At 45.1% G+C, this 25,357-nt stretch overlaps 1 protein-coding gene across 1 annotated transcript in view; it reads right to left on the reverse strand.

Annotated features, from left to right (window-relative positions):
- abcb7 (ATP-binding cassette, sub-family B (MDR/TAP), member 7) overlaps positions 1 to 25,357 on the reverse strand; it is a 39,393-nt gene that overhangs the window by 11,662 nt on the left and 2,374 nt on the right. Inside the window, exons 2-10 of the mRNA XM_035409822.1 lie at positions 23,378 to 23,458; positions 23,185 to 23,271; positions 21,123 to 21,242; positions 14,642 to 14,774; positions 7,791 to 8,059; positions 5,384 to 5,472; positions 4,867 to 4,954; positions 3,178 to 3,352; positions 1,667 to 1,824 (exon numbers count right to left, since the gene is read on the reverse strand). Of these exons, the coding sequence (XP_035265713.1) occupies positions 1,667 to 1,824; positions 3,178 to 3,352; positions 4,867 to 4,954; positions 5,384 to 5,472; positions 7,791 to 8,059; positions 14,642 to 14,774; positions 21,123 to 21,242; positions 23,185 to 23,271; positions 23,378 to 23,458 (1,200 nt within the window). The remainder of the gene's footprint in view (positions 1 to 1,666; positions 1,825 to 3,177; positions 3,353 to 4,866; positions 4,955 to 5,383; positions 5,473 to 7,790; positions 8,060 to 14,641; positions 14,775 to 21,122; positions 21,243 to 23,184; positions 23,272 to 23,377; positions 23,459 to 25,357) is intronic.

The following is a 25,357-nucleotide window of genomic DNA, read 5'->3' on the forward strand; positions in this document are numbered from 1 at the left end:
TTCATTCAAAATCATATTAGCGGGTCAGTAATTGCTTGATGTGCTGTGCCACCACACAGAGAGCCACAATGAGCCGCCATTACCGATCGGCGGAAACAAGCGGACAAATTTTCAGCGCGGTAATTACAGGGCTGCATACAAACAAGCTCGGCGAAAAAATAAGCCCCATCACACGGCACTTTTTACCACCCCCTGACGCCGCCACCATTTTATTTTTAGCTCCTTTCTTTTTTTTTGGCAAAACAATAAAGATTTGCCAGATCACAGCCTTGCTCAAACAGCAGATATTTACAGTGGAGAATTTCATCTCGCCTGCGTGGAGAATATTTATCGTACCCGCATTCCGCAAGAGCAGTGACATCCAGTTTCAGAATACGGCGCCTTATTGACTTTAAACAATTAACTGAAAGAGAAACAGATAATTGGCCCGTGTGGACGTCACTCTTGGAAGGTGCTATATGAAGGGTTCAGCCATATCTGGAATCTGGAAACTTATTACGCCATCTGTGCTCTCGAGGACCTAAAGACTTTTCACGACATCCAAGACAGATTTTCCTCATCTTTTAATGGTGCTAATGTGCTGAAATCGTAATGGAACGGGAGAAAATCACTAATGACGAATCAAGGCACAAGTTCAAATGTCCACATGTCTGAGAATAAATCTGAACAGTACTGTACTTACATTAGGTTTGCAGACTTATATTCATAAAAATATTAACTATGACGGCTATCAATTTTGTTTCTGTCACACATCCCGCGTGATAAACAATAACTGTCAAATATTTTTTGAGTGGAATAATTGCTGCTGTTGGATATATCAGATTTTTTGTCTTTTTTTCTGTCATCATACTAGCTGTAATAGTGAACCTCCAAACTGCACAAGTCACATGAAATGCTTCTGGTGGGGGACATCACTATTGGTACCCATTAGTGGTGGGAATGACAGCTAATTATCAGCAAGGCCATTCGGCTTCCATGTGATCATGTGATGCGTTTTGATCACATGGACCCTGCATGGGCGTACTTCCGACAGGCTGTCACATCAACGCCCAAACGACAGGAGTGATTTTTTTTTTTTCCCCTCCAGAAGCATGTCACATTACCTCTGAAGTTTGGAGGTTCACAAGTGCACAGGGTATAATTACAGGGGGGAAAAAAGGACGAGAAGAAGCCAACATGCCGCATGGCGCCAATGATTATTGCGCTCCAAAATATTTGATAATTGTTGTTACGGTTTATCGTCCAGCCCTGACACCCCGTCATTTCGTTCACGTTGCTACACCAAATACAACGGTTCTTGACAGTATATATTTTTTTTGTATTGTGGAAACAACCTTGATTATAGGTTCAGAAATATTTGACAAATGCAACGGCAATGGAAAAGAGGGTCACGAAGAAGCTTTTTTTTTTAATTTTTTTTTTTTTTAGAAGACTGTCACTCAATCAATCAACCTGTATAACTGACTCTTCTTGACATTTGAGTAAGAAATAAAACACTGTTAAAGATCCAAAGAGTCATTTCCACCCGGTCTGATGAGGAGGCCCTTTCGTCTACGCTGCTCTCGGTGGCTAGTGAAGACAGACCCTACGGCCGGCTCTGCTCAGTAACACACAGGTAGCCTGTCACCAGGCTGGAGAGCCAGGGAAATGGGAGGGCTGGCCGTACCTTGATCTTGGTGTCGACGCTGAGCAGGGTGAAGAGGGTGTTCATGTCGATGAGGGCCTGCCTGGTCTCCCTGTACACTGTGCCCAGGAAATTGAGAGGGAGGGAGAGCTGGAATAGCAGCCCATTCACCATCACCAGGTCCCCCACTGTCATTGTGCCTGCAGACAGCAGCGTCAAAAAACCATTAACGTCCCCCTAGACAAAAGGCCCTCCCCTTTCAGTCTACATTAAGCCAACTGGCTTCTTCTGCTTCCAGCAAACCAGTAATAACAATGTGAATACACAGATTTTTATACATTGTGAACATAATACAGTAGAACCACAGATATGCAACTCACAACCAAACTTGGAATAAACCTGCAATTAGCATAACAAAATTACTCCTTTTAGCCCTTCTCATTATAAAATACATACTAATATTATCCACATTATACAATACGTATATTATTATGATGTAAAAAAGGCACATATTAAATGAAGGTCACACTGTCCAATGATTAAAAGACTGGAAATACACTCTTCCTACTATAATTTTGTGTTTGGTCAAACTGAAATCTGTGAGTTTGGATATTTTGGATTTTTGACTTTGGAAAGTTTCTGAGGGAACAACATAATGGAACAAAAACAAAGATACCCTTCTCACGGACAATGAAACATGTCTTAATGAGCACCCTGACACATAAACACAGGCATTTATCAACAGTGCTAGAAGCGTTTTAACCTGAGCTGGGTGAAGTCATAAGGCCTGCCTGTCCCAAGGCCGCTGCTCCCCTTTAAATACTCCCTCACTAGAATCCTACCACTAGATTGTTGTATCCTCATGCTTTTCTTGGTCAATAGCTTCCAGTTTCTCTTTAATGAACACAAACAGACTAAATTCCTCATAACATTATCTTGCATTTTGTATATTGCTTCTGTTTATGAAAAAGCAGGATTTTGCAAGCATTTTTTCAGCTATTAACAAACAAATCCTATTCCCAAAGAACACGTATCACCGAGGTTCTACTGCACATCCATTCCAGTGTGGAGAACAAAACAGGTCCATCACATTCACAGAGCTGAAAGTGGTTGGAAACCATCTTCATACCCTCTGGTCACTACTAAGACTGATTTGTTTGTATTTAAAATGTTTGTTGGCTGCCTGCATACATTTAGAGCACATTGGTATGTGTTGCCAACCAATGGTTTCTTAAACCTGAAGTGTTTACAATACTGTGAAAATGAAACCCAAAAGTGTACAAGAGCATATGGAATTGAAGCATACACCTAAGCACTCTGTAGTATGTTGCCTACGTATGGCCAGTTTGTTCATACTGCAGGAGCCATATGTACTTAAATCACCCCGGTACCAGTAAGTGCCATTCTCCACCTTGTCACACTGCACCTTCCATTACTGCAGCCAAGCAGGTGCCTTTCCCATCCTATTACCCACAAGGCTTAGCTGCTAAATCGCTTTGGTGACAGAACTAATGCCTCCCTTGCTGGCGCAATCGGATAAAGAAGGGTCTTACCGGCCATGATGCCATTGCTGGCCAGCACCATGATGGAGGTGAGGCCTATGCTGAAGATGGCGCTCTGACCGAAGTTCAACATGGCCAGTGTAGACGTGGTCTTCAGGGACGACGACTCATAGACCTTAAGGTACCCATCGTACTTCTCTGCCTCGTACTTCTCGTTGTTGAAATACTTGAAACAAAACAGAAAGAAAATGTCTGCATTTTTTCCCAGAGAAAGGAGACAAGGCTGTATGAAGAGACACTGTAGCTAAAGCCTTAAATCTGCAGACACAGCTCCAAGCTGGCTGGGGGGTGGGGCTGGGGTTCAGTGACAGAAATACTAAATTTGAACTTGCGGACTAACACGGACATTGCCTGCTTTAGTTATTATAAAGCGCGTACAGCAAAGAGAAGGCCTCTGTATAATACTCCGGCTCATAAATTTATAAGAGTAAAAGATTTTCCTTACAGGGCATCAGTTTCTCCAAAATGCTATAATGGTTTATGCAAACCATGCAGCAGGAGCAGCACAATCTTAATTTTCCATTATCTGAAATCTACAGTGAGCTCCATAATGTTGTAATTAAACAAATCGCATGCAGTTAAAGTGCAGATTCGCAGCTTTTATTAAAGGGTATTTTTATACATTTAGACATTTATGGCACTTTCATTACATAGCCCCCCAAATTTCAGGGTACCATAATGTTGGGACAAATGGCTTCACAGGTGTGTCTGATTAGTCAGGGGTGTTCAACTGCTTCTATAGTGCCTGAAAAGAGGTATCATTTAAAGTGCTGTAATTTCTACATGGTGAAACCAAAGTGTACAAAAACATCCTTAAATAAAAGCTGAGAATGTGCAACACTGAATGTGTTCAAATGAAAAGAAAAGAAAGAAAGGAAAAAAAAAAAAGTCTTTGTCCCAAACATTATGGAGCTCAACTTCATCTGTAGACAGGAGTGAGAGAGGAAAGCAGCCACATCAATATAAAAAAAATCCAAAGGAGAAATGATTATTATTCATCAGAAACATTTTTAGCCGTTATAACCCAGAGTTGCTATGTGGAACAGATGCACAGTGAGCACGTAGGAGCGAGCGTTCAGAGTGTGCTACGCGCGCTGTAGCGCGGCTGAGGTAGGGTTTCAGCCGAGGCTCTGTGCTGGGATGACGGATGCAGCTCACGGGGAGAACAAGGAGAATGCGCAGAGGAGACGAGAGGAAGGTTTTCGTGCTGGCGGAACGGATTTTGAGTGGGCGGGAGATCCAATTAAACATGCACACCGGCTTACAGCGATGCTAAAACCTGCCGCGCCGACAGCAAACAACACCGGTGACACAGAACCAAATGGCGCACGAAATACATCCGGCTGAATGAGGGAGAGACGCTCGCTAATAACCTAGATTGGGTAACAAAAGTGGCCTAAGATGTTGGGGGGGGGGGTAGGGGGAACTGCTCCGTATCCAATGTACAAGCTAAGCGGTGGAAGGAAACACAACCAATCAGCTTTCAGTCTGAGACAAATGACAAATGACGGCTTAAGCCAGGTGCTAAAAACTCCCCATGCAAACGCGCCCCACGGCGCATGCTGTGGCGTAACAGATAGCAGTTACGGGAGAGGTTAATATTTACACGGGCCCACGTGCGGTTCAGGGAGGTGACGCTGCGGAGGAGGAGGGGGGGGGGGGAGGGGGAAACGGCCTCACCTTCACGGTCTCGTAATTGAGCAGCGAGTCGATGGCGGCGTTTCCGGCCTCGTTGTCTGCTTTGTTCATCTCTATCCTGAAGCGGGTCCTGAACACAAGACGCACAGGGGGATGAGGGGGTGGACCCGCGCACGCACACGTACATATGGACAGAGGGTACACAACTGTGCACAAGCACACACACTAACACAGGCACACGTACATATGGACAGAGGGTATACAACTGTGCACAAGCACACACACTAACACAGGCACACGTACATATGGACAGAGGGTACACAACTGTACACAAGCACATGTACATGCACATTCACATACAATAGCACAAGCACACATACAGTGCACAAGGACATGAGCACAAACACACACACTTCTCGCGCATGTGCAATGCACACAGACTCAAGCGCACACGCTCGTACGCACGCACGCACGCACGCACACACACACGCGCACGCACACACACAGATGCGCAAGCACCATAAAAATTTTTAAAAGTCAAAGGACAGGGCCTCCATACCTCCACTGAGTGACTGCTATGGTGAATGCTGTGTACGCAGACAGGGTCCCCACAGCGACTAAAGCATACTGGCCTCCGCACTTATAGTACTGCAAAAGGAAACACAGTCCTTACAAACACTGCACGTGCAGACACACAGGGCAATGCATATTCAACAAAACATAGAAGACCACATCATCAACCTTCAGTAAAACAGAAATGCTCCATTATGTAGGCTAACTCAATATGTAAGATTTAAGTGTCTAATGTGCCTCAACACAGGTGAAATTCAGATCGGATGTTTGGGTTGCTTTTGTTATGTAGTCTAGGAAAACCAGAGGGGGGGAGGGGTGCATGTAAACAGGCCAATCCTCCTCCCAAGCAACAGGAATAGAAGGCTGAAAAATCCGCTATACACCATCTTGTTGATCCTACACGGGCGGCCATGCCTTTTCAGCGGAGATCGCCGCTCCCCCTTCCCCCCACCGCCAAGCGCCCCCGGTGACACCTGGCGTGGGCGGGACGGAGGGTCCACCCGCCGCTCGGACCGCAGGCCCTGCTAAAGGGCTTCTCTTCTCCACGAAGCGATTAGCTCGCTCCCCATTACACTCACCATAGCCTCCGCCTCGCTCTACTTCATTAGCCCGACTGTCACTAATGAAGAGAAAAACAAAAAAAAAAAAAAACCCAGAGACGGAGCAAACTGCGCTAAAGTTGCAGCTGTTTGGGCGATGAGACTGGAGCTCATTAAGGAACGAAACGGCGCGGCTTCCCTCAAAGACACGTCGCTCACGGCGAGGGGGGGCGTGGGGGGGGGGGGTTTGGGGGTTCATCAAAATAAACGTTCAGGGCAACTGTGATGAGGATGCATCACTTTAGCGATGTTTCAACAGTACACCAAATCATGCAATCAGGCTCTGGCTGTATGGGTTTCTAACTCTGTGTGTGTGTGTGTGTGTGTGTGTGTGCGTGCGTGTGTGTGTGCCAGTGTATGTAGGGCTACACAGTACAGCACTGGTCATGACACCACGGTAGGCCGCAGGGGGTGAGTGGTGATCACTGAGAAGATTTCGAGCCTTCGGTTCCTCCAAGAGATTGCCACATTTACGCGGCGTAGCCTCGAGCGAACGGAACAGAACCGCCGCCAGATCGCCTTCCGCGCGCGGCCAGCGGGACCCTCGCGCGAGCGGCGCAACGAGCCCTGCGCCTCCACAAAGGCCAATCGCTTTAAAACCTGCTGGGAGCGCTCGGGCCGCACGGGTCTCTCCTGGAGCCGGGCAGCCCCACACTAAAGCGCCGCGCTCCAGACGGCCGGCTCTTCACTGGCTAGCGTTCCTTTAAACCGCCGGCGGCAGCGAGCGCTAAAAACAGGGCCTCTTTTTTTTTTAGGTACGCGGGAATACGGCGGCAAAGGCCTCGTCCAGGCGGGGTTCTAATCAGCTCACTCAAAGGCAGCCGCCGAAGGAAGGCCCGAGCGATTTGGAGCCCCGTTTCCATTTTACCACAAAGGGGGCTCGCTATTACGGACCCGCCCTCGTGAATCAATGACACGATAATCGCCGCATTTGGTTAAGCAGGGAAAGAAATGTCCTCGTACACCTCTGGAGGGAAGTGATTACGACCAGCTGAGGTTGTAAAAGGACCAGAGCGCGTACGCAAGAGTGGAGTATGCAAGGAATGTTCTAGAAACGATGTGCTTCTTGGAGTTTTTCATGTGTTATGCAACAGAGGTGAGTTAGAGAATGCCTGTTCCTGCAGTAAAAATCTTTTTTAAAAGTCTAATTTGCATTTACCTGAAGAGGTCCTGTAATGTCATATTTTACTCTTTACTGCCCTGTAGGGTAACTGCATGGAGGTGGACCATTCATATAGGATTAAAATCACAGGTGGAAAAGGTAATGAACACAATAACAGGATGTCTTTTCGGTAAAACTAGCCCTGTCCATATAGGGCTTTTGTGAAAAATCCATGGCTTGTGTGTTTTTTTTTTCTTGCACTTTTCTAAATCAGTTTCATAAAAGACCAAGAAAACAGAAGAAAAACAGAGGGTGAGATATGCGGAAAATGTGGCCTCTCCAATCATGAAACCAATTTGATTAAAATACAGTAAGTGCAACTGAACTGAGCCACTTAGCATCAAGAGCAGGTTAAGATATCTATGCAGAATCATATTGTGGATAGCGTGCCTATCTTCTACAATGTTGTCTGCATTAAGTATAGGCCTATTAGTTGGTACTTGATGGAACTGGAATTGTACATTTTTATGAATTGATTTTGCTGTATGAAAAACCGCTTGGATACTATTGACCCACAACGGAGCCAACTGTGGTGCGGTATTGCATTACTCCTGTTGGGCTTAAGTGTTCCGTCAGGACAAACAGAACAGCCCCTTGCCCTCATGAGGTCTTCCTGAACGGCTTCTACTCACCAGGATCGCACTGACGAGGCCCATCTCGAACACGGTGGGCCCCAGGTTGAAGACCAGGGCGCTGAGCACGAAGCTGATGCCCCGGGTCCCCCTGTCGATGGCCTTGGACAGCGCCCCCGTCTGGCGGCTCAGGTGGAAGCCCAGGTCCAGGTTGTGCAGGTGCAGGAAGACGTTCTTGGCGATCCTCCTGATGGAGTTCTGGGCCACCTTCCCAAAGACCGCGTTCCTCAGCTCGTTGAAGAGGGCGGAGCCAGCCCTCGACACGCCGTCTGATGAACAGATCAGGGAAAAGAAGACCGGTTGTCTTTTTGCAATGCTGGACAGAGCACGTGTGACACCCCACCTCACACATACCTAGGCCACAGACCAGTAACAAGCTTGTTTTTAACATCATCCTAACAAATCAACAGTGCGCAAGAGAAAAATGGAAGGTTCTGTTCTGTCCTTTTTTCAACCAATCCCAAGCTGTCTTCAGGTAATTATTCTGGAGAAACTGTTGAAGTCCCATCCTTATTCCAAAATTAGCAGACGGCTGATGCTCACGGGCTGTTCTTATTTCCTTCATTCTGAGAAACTAAATCAGGGAGAATGGCTAGAGAGTACTTTACTCCCTGGATGCTGCTGGGGGAAATTTGTTGCTAATGGTCTGCCACCGAAGCCGGGTCTCGCTCGAAAAAGAAAAAGTCGATTTCGGCGAGACGTCCCGGTAAAACGAAGGTAACAAAAACAGTTACAGAAACACAGGAATTCTCTGAGGACATCTATTTGGAAAACAGATTTAGCAACAAGGCTTCAGTTATGCACTTTGTGCTTTGCTCCCTCAAACGCGGAACAAAAAAAAAAAAAAAAAGATAAAAAACCTCTTTCATTGCGCAACACTTCAACAAGACAACAGAACCCAGAAGTTTCGCAGTATGGGGCCGGAGGTGGGGAATATTCATCTTAGCCAGACTGAGAGGCTGACTTGTGGGTGGTGGGGGTGATCTAAGCACCCAATTTTCACCAACCCTTCCCCCACCCCACCCCCACCTCTAGAAGTCACGAGTAGTAATGAGGGTTAATCAGCTATAGAATGGGAGACAAAAAGAGCCCCACAGAGTGACAGAATGGGCACTGTGAAGGCAGAAGCTTTCAAGAGACTTTGATGTGCAATTACCATTACTGATGCAGGCCCCCTGTCCATGCACAGCTTTATGGGGGTGGAATGAAAGTGATGAAGGGATACAGTAGCCTGAACAGGGCTGGACCGTCAAACCATCAAAAAAAAAAAAGAAGAATCTGGAAAACTGTAGACTTTTTAAACGGGTCAGAAATGTTAAATCGTGGGAAAGAAAGTTCACGGAAAGGCTGCAGAACGATGTGCAATCATCACGTTAAAATAATACGCATTTTAATCAGAGGAAAGTACTCCAAGTGGAAATTACAAATGGCCTTTTAAACACTCTAACACTCTCTTGTCCTCCTAACTGGCAGGTTAATATTTTGAAGATTGGACCGGGGTGGAAAATAGGTATGGACTGAACTGGATTTTTTTGGTGTCGATACTGATACTGTGCCATGTAAACAGTATCAGCTTACAGAGATCTACAGAGCAGTGAGGATTTCGTTTTTTTTTTAAACTGTCTGGGACTGGTTCTATAATGTGGCTGTGAAGATGCAGACTCAATTGCATTTTACATGTCATTTGCTTACCTGGAGGGAATTAGGCTATTGACAACTGACTATAAGCAGGTCTGCTCAACACAATCGTCACAATTAATTCCTGTAAGAAAATAATAAGGATTCTATGATGACTGGAGTTACACAAGTATGCTGCCTGTCACTGTAACAGCTTGCCACTGGCTGGCTATGAACTAGGAGGAAGTTATGCTCTCCATGTCGAGTCTGTCGCATGTGCATGGCAGGTCCCATTGGCTCTACTGAGGGACTGCATGGTCAGTACTGGTCAGAGAACCCTGTAGGTGGGCTCATCTTATCCAGAGTATAAACTGTGATTTGTGCAGTCTGTGTATTTCCAATACTTACAGAAGGTGAAGACCCCTAAAAGCCTGTTTTGCCTCCCCAAATATAACAAAATAAGGAACACATTGTCCATAAAACATTTGCATTGTCAAACAGTACATAGAGATAAAACAGTGAGTTTTAACACTTTCATATGGTATATTGTGTGACCTGATTTATTAAACATTTCCCCATAAAAAAACAGAATGAATGCAAATAAACACAGACTGGCCCAAATACAGGCCTGTGCAATTTAAGGGGTTAAGAGAGTGGTGGCTATTTTCGTTAAGAGTATACTTACTGATTAAAATGGATTTTTCTAAATTGAATTTATTGTTTAATGTCCCTAACACGATGTGAAGAAAGACGCTGAGCATTTACCTGCCAATGGATTATTCAGATCATTGGCACGCTCGTTAGGCCTAATCAAGGAAAATTAATTTAAAAAGATTCAGGCCAATGATCAGGTTAAAGGAATGTTTTCCAACCTGTCTATTTCCAGCTCAATCCAACCACCACTGATTGTAAGCCATTTTAAGACCGTCTATTATCTTTGGTTGGGTCACAACCATTATTTAAATACCTATTTTAGTGTGACTAAAATTGTATGAATTAGTGCTGAGCACCGCTCTACCCACACCTCAAGTGATGGTCATGTTTTTTTTATTTTTTTTTATTGTGTCATTGCATCTGCTGTTCAGATTGGCCAAATTAGAGATCACCAATCCCACACTTTTGCATGAGTATCGGCTGCAGAACCATGGCAGCATACCTAGCGGAAAATGCTGCATATACTAAATCTGTCAATAATTCACAATTAAAATATTTAGAATTCAGTTAAACACAGCCACATGCACACTTTTAAACATGCATACAAATTCAAACAATGGTACATGCATCATATGGAATGGAATGGAACAGGTCTTGCAATAACACTTCAAGTTTTATGCAACTGGCAGCTAAGTATTTCCACAAATCTCATATTTTGCAGTACAATCAGACAGAAAGTGAATGTACACAGCACACCTGTGGAATTTACATTACACCAATCCCTGAATGAAACGGTCCTGGTGAGGATTTCACCACTGATGGGAATCTTCACGAGAACATTGTTTTAATGGAGCAGAGTACACATATCCTTTGCTTCCACTTCAAGCTACGGCTACCTGAGCCACCACTAGAAGAAGCAAAGCAGAGGTCATGTGACCACACCGGTGTGTCTGTCCATCAGTTTGTCTGTAGGCCATGCCACTTCGGCAGATTGTATGTACGCCGTCCAGCCTTGCTCCGTCTTAAAACACAGGCCACAAAATGGTGGACAGCACATTCCCTACAGCCTGCAGCAAGATTAATTTTGCCAGTGAAAGATGTCAACCGACCACTGCAACAAAGGGGGCTGGGGACATGGTGACATAACTCGACATTTCTTTTCATAAATGCTGCTGAGTCATGTGAGCGACACAATACGTTCACAAGACTTTGCAGCACTTCTTTCAAAGCCTAAGAAATAAGCAGCTTATACAAATTGTGCTTGGAGAATTCTACTTGGTTTGATGTCTATAATTTGACAAAAAATAAGAGCGCCCCCCGCTCTGTTTTTTTGCGAGAATTTTCCTTCCACTGCACCAACACCTCCTGCAGCAGGCTAGTGCGCAGCAGACTTAAACGGTCTCATTAAAACACACCGCTGCAGGGAGCTCATACGCAAGTCAGCTTTTTTTTTTTCTTAAAAAGGACGCCTGAATTACAACACATGCCAAAATGAATTGCTCACATTATTCATTTACCGACACTTTTTTTTTTTTTTTTTTAAATCCTGTTTTTCTGAGTCACCGCTGAACCTTTTTGATTTATTTATTTATTTATTTATTTTTGTTAAAATCGAGCCAGGCTTGATTCGTATTCATGCGTAAACCGCGCCTGCTCTTCGCTGACACCTATTCCCCGAACGTGGAAGCGGCCGTGGGCAAAGAGACGAGGCAGGCGGCGCTGCCTGGGAGGCAGGCGCCCCGATGCCTGACACGCTCTTCAGAAGGTGCGGTTTATCAACGGCAGGCACGCCCAACCCAAACGCCTGGGCTCCCCGGCGGCTCGGCCGGGCCCCGCGGCCGCGGGTTTGATCCTCCTCGTCGGCTAGGTTACGGGCCCGCTCCGGCCCCCTGCAGCGCTTGGCCCCACCCACCCAAAGACAGGGCGCGTTTAAGTCAGCTGGGGTACCTTAGGGTACCGATGCTAGCCCCTCCCAACAGCGTGCCAGACACCCACGCGGTACGAGACGCCATCAGTGAGAGATATGCTAATTTCCTACGTTTGATTTTCTTTCTGCTCCGAATGTGTTCCTCCAGCGGTCCTGGAGGGCGGAGACGATCCCTTCTAGAAAAGCAGTCTTTTTCCAGAACGCCGCGGCCAGACGCTGCCTCTTTTCACCACGGGAGCCCGCTGGCTGAGCTATGCGGCGACCGAATAAGAAACTGGACTTCAGCTATGCATGGCGCAGGCAGGCTGCAGGTACCCTAGTGACCAGAGGTTTCTCCCACACAATGAGACAATCGACCAGGGTCCAAAATTTAAATCCACCAAATGCGGGTAATCTGTTGGCTGGGACTGCTAAATCTGTCAAGACACTCACCACAGGTTTTTTGTATTATTTCGACAAATATTTTTAAATAAAACATGTTGAATTCCTATGAGTGGATGTGGTTACAAATTAGAATTTTGCACATACTACCTAAAGTTAGTGCCACTGACCATAGGAGCTCACCCTGGTGTTAGTATTAGCCAATTATCAAGAGTGTTAATCAAAAAAAGCACACAAACATTCCCACCTGCTCTTTTCACTCAGTACTGCTTGCTCTTGTCAGGCTAGCATGGCAACATTTTCATGGAATAATTGAGCCTCTGGAAAAAAAGAGCCAAGAAGCTGGGGATGCAGGGAAGAGCAAGAGGTACTTCAGTGAAAAATTGAGAGTTTTGGAAAAATGGAACAACACGGACTGGTTTGGTTATTAGGGCACAGGCAATGTTTTTCTCCGTGTGCCGATAGCTAGCCTCTGACAACAGCAAGCCCCTGTCCCTGATATAAGGGTCTGTGTTTGTAGTTCTAAAGCTTTCACAAGTGGCAGGTAAAAATTCTGAGTGACAGGTAGAAATTTTCATCAATCTGCCACAGCACCTGGTGGAGAAACAAAAGTTAATTTCCGACCCTGCAATCCACCCAACCAATGCTGTACAGGCAGTGAACAGAAATGGTTGCGGATTCACAAATGAAATTTAACGGTGTTTTTGTTGCCACCTATGACCAGTATGGCTTGTATTCGCCGTGGCAGTGTTTACCAGCATCTGGAATTCTACAAGAGAACTACAAAGCCCCACTTCTGTGAGTAAGTCAATCAACTCACATTGTGTCGACTGTCATCCACTTCTACTTCAAAGGGTAAGAGTACACCTAAACTATTCCAATACCACTACACAACCACCAGAACCCTTCAAGACTAACCACTCCTGTCTTTCCTTTCCTTTGGTGCCTACTAGTTAGGGCTGCCAGACTGAGTTTCTATATGTTCACTTCCGTGCTTTTCAGTTTTATTCTTGCTGAACATGTCCCCTCGCCCTTTCACGCAATCTCATAGCTGCGATTGTTTTCTTCTTGTTTAGAAGCAAAATAATCCAACCTACACTAAAGCTGCAGTATCATGGCCAAAACTTTGTTCCAACTGTCACTAAAAAACATTGTCTCTCCTAAACATCTAAGAAGAACTGTTAGGAAAGGATTTTATTTCCAAGCAGCTCAGGGGAAGATTCAAAGGAAGGACATAATAGTTAGCAGAATATGCACAATGGAGCCAAGACAAAAAGGAATCTGAGGACCCGCTTGCAAAAATAGCTGGAGGCACTCGCACCTTAAGAGCCACACATGGGCGCGATTTCATCTTAAATCTTTAAGGAAAGAACATTCAAAGGGTACATTTGGGTACGACTGACAGATCTGCAACCTGTGCCTCCCTGGGCGAAACTACAGCAAGTTTTATACCATCATGGGGGGCTGCCAGGCATAGCAAGCGAAGGCTGGATTCCATACCAGACAATGGAGTGCCACAGAATGAAACCCCGTTCATTAGCAGGACAAGCCACCCGGCAATCTCCATACAAACCCCATAATTAGCAGACACTCGTATCTTGGACAATGGACAAGAATTTCTATTTCAAATTCACCGCTTTAAACTGCTGAGTAGTTACAGGGGCTACAGATCACAAGAACAAAAAAATCCCCGCAGAGGCACTGAACCCAGGATCTGAGCCCATAACCTTGCGGCGCTAATTACAGGCAAAAATCAATCCGTCACATCCTGCCCTTTCAATCCACCAATCAATCCCATCTCGAACGGGCTTTCGCTATGAAAGCATTTCGAAGTGTTTTCGACGAAGCAACGCTAATTATATGCAGATGCGGCTCCAAAGGAAGAGCTGCCGTGGAATCGTCCGCGGCTCACACAGAGAGGAGAGAGGAGAGTCACAATGGCGGAGTCGCTAATCTGCTCCTGGCTGGCAGGTTTCACATGCCGGCTCGGCGCCCGTCAACATCCCAGTCGGAAATGAACCGAGTTAATGAATAAACAATCGTCGGGAAGGCCAGACCAAATCTGCGGAGGGCAGGCGGGGGGGGGGGGGGGGGGGGGGGGGTAAGGGGGGTTAGAGGGCGAAAAATAACAACAGTGAAAATGAAAAAAAGAGGGTGAAAGGTTGACATTAAAACGAATCCCTTCGGAAAGGTCATCCGCTACATAATACGCGGCAACCTTCCCCAGCCGAGGGCGTCGACACCTGCCGGGAGACAAAGGCACGGGACTCACAGCCAATCAGGACGGCCGTTGCCATGGTCGCCACGGTGTTTGGCGCGTCGCTGAGGTTCAGCATGTTTCCGGACATCTGGTTCAGGCCGTCCACCGCATACTTAAACATGAAAGGCACCATGACATTCGTCGCCTGGGGAAAGGAAAGGGGGAGAAGAAAAAAATAAAAAAACACTGAGGTTGTTTACATTTCGATTTTGACTACATTGTACTTCATTATTAGTTCTAGAGTGCTGTGTACGCCAGAACTGATTATATTGCGTGTAGGCCTATGTTTACTCTGCATATTTATATTGCTGCAAAGTCTGTCCAAGAGTGGGGCGATAAAGACAGATATTTTATCTGCGCGTTACTGCTCGTGGCCATGGTGTTACAGCGGCAGGCGGAGGAGAGCAGCGTGGGGGGGGTGTGTCCTGCTGTCCGCACTTCTCCTGGCGCTCTGGGAGACAGAGTGGACGACAGCGCCATGCGATAGTCAGCGGAGCAGGAACAGCCGTCATCGGCCATTAACGATGCGGGAGGCGCCGCCTGGCCGGGTCCGAGGGGGCCGGGGGGGTTTACAGCGCGACCGCGAAGGACGCGCTGTCAATCACATTCCGGCCCCCAACGCCCTGTAAGCGTTTGGCGGGCGGCATGTGTAATGTCCCCGCCCCTGGGCGTTCGTGGGAACGACGCGGGACTCTCCGCGGGTCCTCGTTTCTGAATCGTTTCTCACACGAGCTGGAATGCCCGTGCGCATAAGCCTGCCTCGCCGCCGCTGCCCGACGCAGTTTCTGAGGAGCGCAGGCAGGGACCACCGTCTCCACAGCAGCACAGGCAGCCAGCCGCTGCTTCTTTTCAGCTGTACTGTGCAGTCAACGCGCTGGATAAGTGCAGCTCATGCACAGGTGAAGCACCCTTCATGCACAGTCAGGTGTAGGCAGGCTACAGGTAATACTACAGCTAACAGCGTGCTGCAGGCACCCCTCGGCACTGGTACCGGCACACAGGGTAGCTCATCCGCTAACACCAGACCCCGGTGTCTTTAACAGAACAAGGTACCTGGCAGCCTGCAACTCAAACCACAATCAACTCAGGAAGAACAAGCTACAGTCCTGTAGAAACTCATAAGGTCTCAAACTTATGACTTGCTCTTCTCATTTCCATCTCTCCCTGGGAAAAGCTCTCGGTGCACAGACGAGCCTTTCCGGGCTGAGACAGGGCGCCTACGCGTGCCTCAGACATGCCTCGCGACCGGAATCGGATCTGTTCGCTACGGGCAGAGATCGGCGCGGCCAGGAAGGTGCGCGTTCCGGCTTTCCTCTCCAGCTGCTCGAGAAGGGAGGGACTTGTTTTGATAGCAAAAAGAAGGAAAAGCTAATTAAAGGAAGACACCTCACACAGTGTCATTTGCTTGTACCCTTCAAAGCCAATCGGCAGAAGCAGGGTGTCGCTGCTTTGTGATGTGACCTTTACGGAATGAACGCGAGACGGCGCCGAGGAAGGAACGATTCTTCCAAGTCCACTTCAGATATCCCTTAATAAGCAATTACCGTGATCAAGCTCGGGTCGACAGACAAGAGTGCGATCGTCCAACACCTCACCTGGGCTTTCATTTTCACAAGCCCCTTTCTCTCGCTGCTGGGAGCCCCAGCGGCTGGGACTCTCCCGAGTTCTCTCAGCCGAAAGCCCAAGGAGACGAACCCAACGCCCACTGAGGCCGCCGCTCTCAGGCTGACTGCTAATTTTAAACTTGGCGGAGAAGAAAGGACCGAACGCCATTCCCCATAGCCACAAAACCCATCAGAGCTTCGGCAGGCACTGTTCATTCAGCTATCTGTTTGTTTATTTCGTCGTTTGTAATGGTGCTATGTTACTGTTCCGAAGTTTCTTCCCCCCCCCCCCCCCCCAACATTTTATTCATTTCCAATCGGTAACGCCAAGTCTTAATTATACGCCTCCCGCACCACTGCGATGCACGACATCAACTCTGGAGGACGCCCGGCTGTGTGCGTCCTCCCGGAGGCGGTTCTGCCGCTGCCTTTCACCCTGTGGACCGGCAGCGGGTGCACCGGGAGAACGCCCGTCTAACACAACTGGTGCAGGCAGACCACAGATGCCCAATCGGACAGAAGAGCGAAACCCCGCCTCCTCGTGCGACGCTATACAGCCAATTTGTCCCGTTTCGCAATGAAGTCCACTAATTAAAATGCTGCACGTTCTGGTCTCGGCATGAAGGCAAACTAACTCTCCAACTTAACATGCTGAAAATGCTGACCAGAATGCCATGCCGGGTGACTTGTCAAGCAGGACAAACTGAGATCAATGCAACAAGATTGTAACAACAATCAGTCAGGCCACTTGTTCAGCAACTAACTTTTAGTTTCTGTTTCTAACTTCTGCACATGACACTGAGCTTCTACACTGCCAGGTTAATGGCAACGTTACTGCAAAAATAATTAGTAATAAAAATCACAAATTATGCACTGTCTAGCTATATATAATTCAGTGGCTACTGCTCTTCTGCAAATAGTTGGGATGTCGTCTGCACATCCAGCACATCTACCAGAGGCCCGGCGTTTGCCGTTTTTGATCAAACTAATTACCGTGGTTAAATGAGCCAAACTGTTGCATGCACCGAACACAGAATAAGATCACGGAAAAATATTTCAGACAATGATACATGCATGCTTGCATAGTGTAGAGCGTTCATTCTTTCTTTAATCAACAACGCTGTCCAAAATGTCAAATCAAGTAAATTACTGAAAAATGAAATGAATAAGAGCATGACTCCGGTCATGACTCCAGAAACAGACTGGCACTTAGCCCATGTCTGCGTCAGGGTGGCAGAGCGGTCAGGTTAAGATAATTCAAAAAGGACCATATCTGCCCGTTTTCATCTTGTAACGAAAGCACAAAAGAATGCTTACTAATAAGAACAGGCCAGTCAGCCCATCTAGGTAATTTCATCTTCAATCTAAAGCGTAACTTGCATACTAACTTGCTTTATTCTGACAATGTTAAGAAAACACTCCTTTTCAGCAATAGCACTGTAATACCGTACGCAGTCTGTAATGTATGCTACAGCTCCACAGAGCCAGTGGCGAGGGGGAAAAAGATCAGTAAATCCAGAATAGCAGTTAGCTGCTAAGCCATATGGGTCATTCCGCGCTCTTGTGCTTTTTTGCACAAATCTTCCATGAAGTAACCCAACTACGGCGCCGTGAGCAACAGAAAAGGAAACATGCCAACTTAAGAGACATCAATGGAGTTTAAGATTACAGTAATTAACCTCACATATGGCTGATGCAGAACGGCTGGTTTGCGTTGCCCGGAGCAACCGCAGACAACGCCACTGTCATAAATTTGACTACCGTCAGCATGTTATTTTGAGCTTAATTATATTTCTGCTGCATAAAATTGAAGTTTCCAAACTAGTTGTCTAGAAGACAAAGTTACCAAACTAGTTGACTAGAAGACAAAGTTACCAAACTAGTTGTCTAGAAGACAAAGTTACCAAACTAGTTGACTAGAAGACAAAGTTACCAAACTAGTTGTCGAGAAGACAAAGTTACCAGACCAGTTGTCTACAGGATTTTTACTCTTTTACTTGTGTCAGTGACATTGGCCTCCAGTATCTTACAGGACATCAAACACAAGAAATCCAGGACCTTCATGTAAAAAATGGTTTCAAGGGCTCACCTACATAAGTCAGGCTTTAGTTTCTGTGACCTGTGTACTTTAAAAAGCGTCTGTGGCAATGATGAATTATCACCTTGTCTGAACTTAATAAAATTGTATTACTTACCACTAAGTCAAGGACTGTAAGGGGCAGTGCAGTATGTGAGATATTTGGCCCCACTTATGTCTACAGCACAGCAACAGTACAGTCTAATTATTCCAGTCACGTCTGACCTGTGACCACACAAGAGGGTGAATTGCTATTTGGACGAGCATACGCATCACCACTGGCTGTTTGTTTCCATAAGAACCGCATCGAGGCTTAGTGTTTTACTTTGAGAACTGACTGCGATTCACTGGGGCAGTACATGCAAGAACAATAATGTACATTGAAGTTCCAGGATCTATATTATTCAGGTGGTAGAAGTTACATCTTATTTGCAACAATTTGGCAAGATTGGCAGAAGAAATAAAAGCTATTAAAATAAGACTATTTCTTGCAACAACAGAACTCATTTTAGGTGGACTTTGATGAGGGTTATAAGCAATTTTGATCATTTAAACATTCACATGCAATTTGACATATATAAAGAGGATGAAAATCTTATATAGGGCAGCATTAAGTAAAATATTATCAAATATGAACAATTTTAGTAATAATGGTTAAAATGAATGATGGTAAAAGATTGTCGTAATGATGACAAAGCATGACAGTAATGATCATTAACAGCTAATGGTAATATTGAATGGTTTTCCAGAACTCATGGCAGGTCTACTTTTAGATCAGTGCATTTAAGCCTTTGACAAGAATCTGGCTCCAGGACATTGCACTTGTCAGAGCTACAAGTCATTTGACTATACACACGTCAGACATAACATAAATTTCAAACAATGGTATTTTAATATTTTTGTTAAAGTCTGGGAGAGCAGACGGGGTCACACAGAAAGATGGGATGTGGCCAGTCAAGACTACAAATGAAGAGAAAACAGGAAGCAGGCCACTGGCAGAAAATCTGGATGATATTTAAAAGGCAGGCACAAGGTGTCCTCTTCCACCAGCATTGTTTTGCTGGTCTGGCCAATTGACACTGACAGGTCGACAAGATGGAGGTGCTTTGATTAAATGATAAAACTGGAGTTTATCTTTTCCCTGTTCACCGCTGCCATGCCAATCTTATCTTAATCCTGCAGATATGGGATTTAATAAAATACATGAAGAAATAAGCCCCCGGACTGCTGCAAATCCCTGCACCCCTGAGATAATCTGAAAATAAAGATGGGAGTCCAGCACTTTGTGAAAACCAAGCCACAAAAACCAATTAATAAGAGGAAAGCCTGCCTTGATCGCCCGCACGATTTTAGAAAACATGCGTTTTTATAAACTTTGGACGTTCCCCTGTTCATTTTCTCCCTTCCCTCAGTGGCTATCAGTGGGTATCAGCTACACCCAATTTTTGTGTTAGTGTGACAGAATACTGTGTGCGCAAGCAAATGGTTTTCAGGTGAAAACACAAACTACCCACAAGGCACCTGCACTCTTAAGAGCTTGGGTGATGACATACAGAATGACATGGTTGCCATGGCGCAGGGACACTCGTGATGGGAATGTTCACACTCTGACACACTTTAGCTCCTCTTGCTGCAGGACAAACTATCACAGCTGGATCTGAAAGCACCAACGCGGGCAGGTGTCTCCCCACGACCCGGTTCACACTCCAGAGCGACGCCTAATTACATCACGTCTCACTTCACCAAACAGATGGCTTGCCTCAGCTATCAGGTCGAAATCAATTGGCTTCCACAAAAGCACGACCTCAAGGTCGTCAATTTCAGGCCGAGGTCAGAGCCTTTTTCAAAAGATGATTTAGAGTGAGGTTGAGTAACAAGCCCAGCACCGCATGTTTAACAAAGAGAAAGAGCACTGTTATCGATCGACCTCGCTGAGAGTTGGAGGGACTTGGTATGTATTAATTGGTGAGATCCTGTTTATTAGACGATGTTAAGGCGAAATTAGCGAGGTGACTGTGGGGCGTCGGCAAGGACAGTTAGGTCATTTAAGAGGCAAGTGCACAATTTGGGGGGGGGGGGAGGGATTCTGCAGAGAATGTGACTTTGTAAATGTTTAACACAGAAGCCTGAATAAAATTGAGGATCAGTTCTGTGCAAGTGATGGTATGATTGTGAGGTGAAGTCAATAGTGGCACAGACATACGCAAAACAGATGAACAAAGATATTAACAATGGCATCACACTCAACCTGCAGTCCATCACTGGCTGTAACAGAATCCTCTAGATAATGAAGGCCAAGTGTGTCTGTTGTCAGTTTTGAATGGGAATTTAATGTAGAGAACAAAAAGTGCTTCACAAATTAGTGATGCAGCTAGTTTCATTTTACCCAAATATACACTCCGTGACGACTTTATTAAGTACATCAGCTCGTTAATGCAAATAGCCTGCTCCTCCAAACAGGGAATCATGAGCCTCAAACTCTGCATGCAATATATAATGCATGCAGATTTGGTGAAGAGGTTTAGTTGCTTTTCGATCATAACTTAGAATGTGCAAGACCCGTGACCTAAGCGACTTTGACAGTGGCGCGATTTTTGGTGCCAGACGCAGTGGTTCCAGCATCTAAGAAACTGGGGGTAAAAGGGGGTCCTACCCGGTACTAGACTGGCGTACCTAATGAAGTGACCTTTGCAGCATTCTTTGCAGCATTCTGTGTAAAAACAGGGAGTGGTTGCAGGGAATGCCCGCTGCAGTGGACTTGGGCGGCACTTCAGCGTTCATTCGTCAGTAGTGTGAGTGCGCCTTGGCCTACCTTTGCTCCAGCCAGCAGCCCCAGGGAGATGGCGACCCGGGCCCGCAGGTCCGGCCGGTCCTTGGGCCACACGTACGACAGCATGGCTGCCAGGATTTTCCCAGAATTCACCTCCTTCAGCTGATCAACACATGGAAAAAAATAGCGGTAGATGAGTTCATAGGACATTTCCAAGGACAGATCTGCAATATTTTAATTCAGGAAAGTAAAACGACATCGATTGCTAAAGTTTAAGGGCATTGCATTCTTTATTGTTCATGTAAATGGAAGCAACTCTGCAGAAATCAATTTCTTTAGAAACCAAGCAAAAGAGAAAAACACATCACATACAAAGTTGATGTTTTGTAAAAGTCAAATGTCAATAAACTCCCCCTTTTTCTGTTGTAATGTTACAGAATTGGCATAGCCATCTCCCAGTCACGACCAAAATGTATTTAAGACTTACAGCTTGAAGATCATGTAAATTTTTTTTCCCCAAATAAATACTGTCATCAGCTCCACAAAAGCGCAGTTTGAAGTCTGTCTCAAAAGCTCCAAAGACACACAACGCAAGGAGCGACAACAGTCCCTGGAAGCGCTATGGCACAGTAGCCAGTACAGGAGGCACCAGTTCCATAGTGTTGCTGACTGGTGCCAGCAACCTCCAATGGGACCACAGTGATCCCTCCTGTCACTCTGCCACAACTGGTTCCCCGTGAGATCTCCCCCAGTGCCATGATGAGTGAGGGCTGACAGGCTGGCACGGTACAATGCCAGTGTGGCTATTTACCTTGAGCGCTGCCTGGTGCCACCTGCCTCAGGGAGATGCTAGTCTCAGAGGCATGTGCAAATTCCTCTAATCCCAACAATATGGTACCCTAAGTCTGCAATATGGTGCACAAATACAAACTTGACTAAATTAAAAACTGAAGAATTTCAGAACTAGCCCAACCCACCCCCAAACACTTGCCAATATCTGCCCTTTACCATCCTCAGACCTGAGCACAAATAATATCTGTTAAGACATTTCTACACCATGACCGTGTCACAAAATTCATTCTTGTACTATCCAAAACATGAAGTCGTTGGATATGGGGAAAAAAAATCATTCAAATAATAAATGACCAAAAAATGACCTTCTTATAATAAAAGACATAATGCCTGGAACTGAAGTGTCGGGAAATAAACAGGAATTGTTCATCAATAAGGTGATTTTTTTTTTCAAGAAGTTTTCTCAAGCAGCCTATTGTACAGATGCCATTTGACAAATAACTCTCATACAATGAACCTGCAATTCTGCAAGTGATATTCAGCTCAAATGGCTTTTTTATGTGTCCATGCACATTTCCCCTTTGCCATGTTTGCCAGCAGTACAAACACATTCTCATTTCATTCAGGCCTCTTAATTAATTAGCATAATTGATCTAATCACTCAATACTGATCTAGGTCCATCTGCCGATATATACTGGGTGTCCTTTGTAAAAGTCAGATGCTGTTTTGCAGGTGAAAACAAGAACTTAAAGGTTGAAAACCAGAACCTGTATTAGGAAACACTGAATCAGACAATCTCACGCAGACTTATTCTATAGCTGTGAGTAATTAGTTAACAACATTTCTGTAATTATGCCAACATTATTGAACAAACCAGAAGAGTTAAAGTCACCTGAAGGAACTGTCCAAACACTGGAAGACTACAGATTAACAATGAAAGGGATAGTCACGTTAGATATACACCACACTAGAGATATAGACACTTTGTGCAAATAGCAAGACTTTCCAACCTTTTTCCGACCTGCAAATAACTAGAATTCCAGCTCAAACTAAAAAAAGATCCGTTTCGATTTTGTGAACTTAGAAATGGGAGGTATTTTCTAAATAATGTGTCTCTTTTCTTCAATCAAATACATAATTGGCGATTCTCACACTGCCCTGTATTTGTGTCTGTTAAATTAAACAGAACATTTCTTTAATACCATTTTTTCAATGTGCTCATTAAAGTCAAGCCACTTTGGTATGACACAGGATGATTCAATGGAATACAATGGCTGAAAAACACACTGCAGAGCAAGGAGGCCATCTTACCACATTCTTGGGATCTGCACTTAGACCCCCACCAGCATGACCGTGCCAACATGTTCGGGTGTCCAACACCTGCCATAACTGTGTACCCTGGAACACACAAATACACATTCGCATAGAACTCTTACTGAATCTGAACTGAGAAGCATTGCGTAGTACACACCCTACAAGTTACCTTGACAGATATTAATCTTACCTTCGCAGATTCCAATATCTGCCTGCAATGATCCCCTCTACTGTTTGTCCATGCTCCTGTCCTCACGCCGGGGTTAAATACCTAGGAGAGAGAATTCAGGTAGACTTTAGGAGCTCTGTTGATGTAAGCAAAGGAACAAGGGGCATCTTGTTTATCCACATAAGCCACAATTTTGCAGATGCTGTACAAAGCAAAAATTCCATAGAAAAGGTAGAATATTCCAGTGGACAGCAGTATAACTTGCTTAGCCTCAGCGGTTGCAAATCATAAACAACATGACCCGCTATGGATCAAATGACCGTGGTACAACACATGGGTACTCAACATTGGCGACTGTGCACATATATGAAGAGCTAAATTATGAATTAGATTATCAATAAATTAATTCTGAATACATTCATTCTTTAGGGGCAGAGATATATTCATTCTTTAGGGCAAAGAAATGTAGATTGACAAAAGCAGTAATTCAGATAACTTTTTTCTGACATGGCCACAGTGAACTCTCACAGCCACCAACAGAGTAATTTGCAGAAATGGTTCCGTCATGGGTTGAAAAGTTTTGGCATACTGTCTCATTTAGTTCAATACACAATAATGCCCCTCCTTTTTGTGGTTGTCACAATAACAGGGTGTCTCTGTGATCTATCATTATTGGTGTAATCTTGGCAAGAATTTTAAGTGTAACTCATTAAATCCCTATATTTACCTGAAGAATTGGCATCAACAACACGTACTTCAGGCCAAACGACACCTAGAAACGCACTGGTACGCTGACAAATACACTGGTGACAAGTGTAACCAATCAAACATATTTTAATAAGAAATAAATACTCATGAAAGGCGGGACATTCAAATGTGACAAAAAGCCAAAATGGTTTTTGCAGACATTTAAATGAAACGTTATCATGACGACGTACTTGTACCCTTCTTTAGTTCAAAACCAAAAATGTCATGTCTAGTCCATTTTAAAAGGGAAGCAGCAGTGTTGCATGATTTAAAATGTTCATCAAATGCCTAGACGCTATAGTAAAGTCATGTACTATCGTGACGACATCACACATATTACTATAACCATATCTGTTGTGGTACCTGGTTCATATGAGGAAATGCAATGTCATTCCTTGCGACTTGCCCGCATTCTTGGGCTATTCACATTCTGGTATACTACATCTGGTAACTGTCACCGGATATTTAATCAGAATTAATTGGCGTTCCAGTAACACTAGCGCAATTATTCAAGTGACGTTAGAGGCCTGGTTATATAAAACCACCTGTATGAAAACGGATGAACAGTATACAGAAATAAAATATCTGGCAGTAACCCAAAGTATCGGTGGTAACATTAGCTCACGTACACACAGAGGCATCACAGCAGTTTGAACAATACGAGGCAACTACGGATGCAACCACTATCGTCTACCGTTGGCTAGTATGGCTACTTAATTGTGCCACAACTGATTCCTGGTTGCGTGCGATGTCGGTGACAGCGATAAAGACAACATTCCTAAATTCTCTTTGAATACAAAAGCATACTCATGACTCGTTTAGGTGGGGCTACATGGCAATGGCAGATCACCCAGTCCAAGAGTGCTCAAGTAGCTTATCTCAAAAGCACAACTTGCAAAATGTGACTTCGCTAAGAATCTATTCTGTTGCAGTTTATCATGTGACTCTGGCCCTGGTCTCTCATTTAAAAGGTAGCATCGTTTGAATCAAACTGATCGTTAAAAACGAGACTTAAAAGTTAATGAAACAGACTACATTCATTCTTACTATCAAAAGAACTGCACGCATATGATGTTTAACGTAGGTTGTAGTTTAATATTTCTAGACTAGCAAAAACTACCGTTTCCTGTTCAGACAACATAACGATAGCCAAGAAAATACAATTTACAAGGCACTCAGGATAACTAAGCTAGTCTACCGAACTCGCAAGCGAAGTAGACTAGTTCGGAAATATTTCACAGATCCATGCTAGCT

Source organism: Anguilla anguilla, chromosome 3, assembly GCF_013347855.1.
Source record: "Anguilla anguilla isolate fAngAng1 chromosome 3, fAngAng1.pri, whole genome shotgun sequence".
Lineage (NCBI taxonomy): Eukaryota > Metazoa > Chordata > Actinopteri > Anguilliformes > Anguillidae > Anguilla > Anguilla anguilla.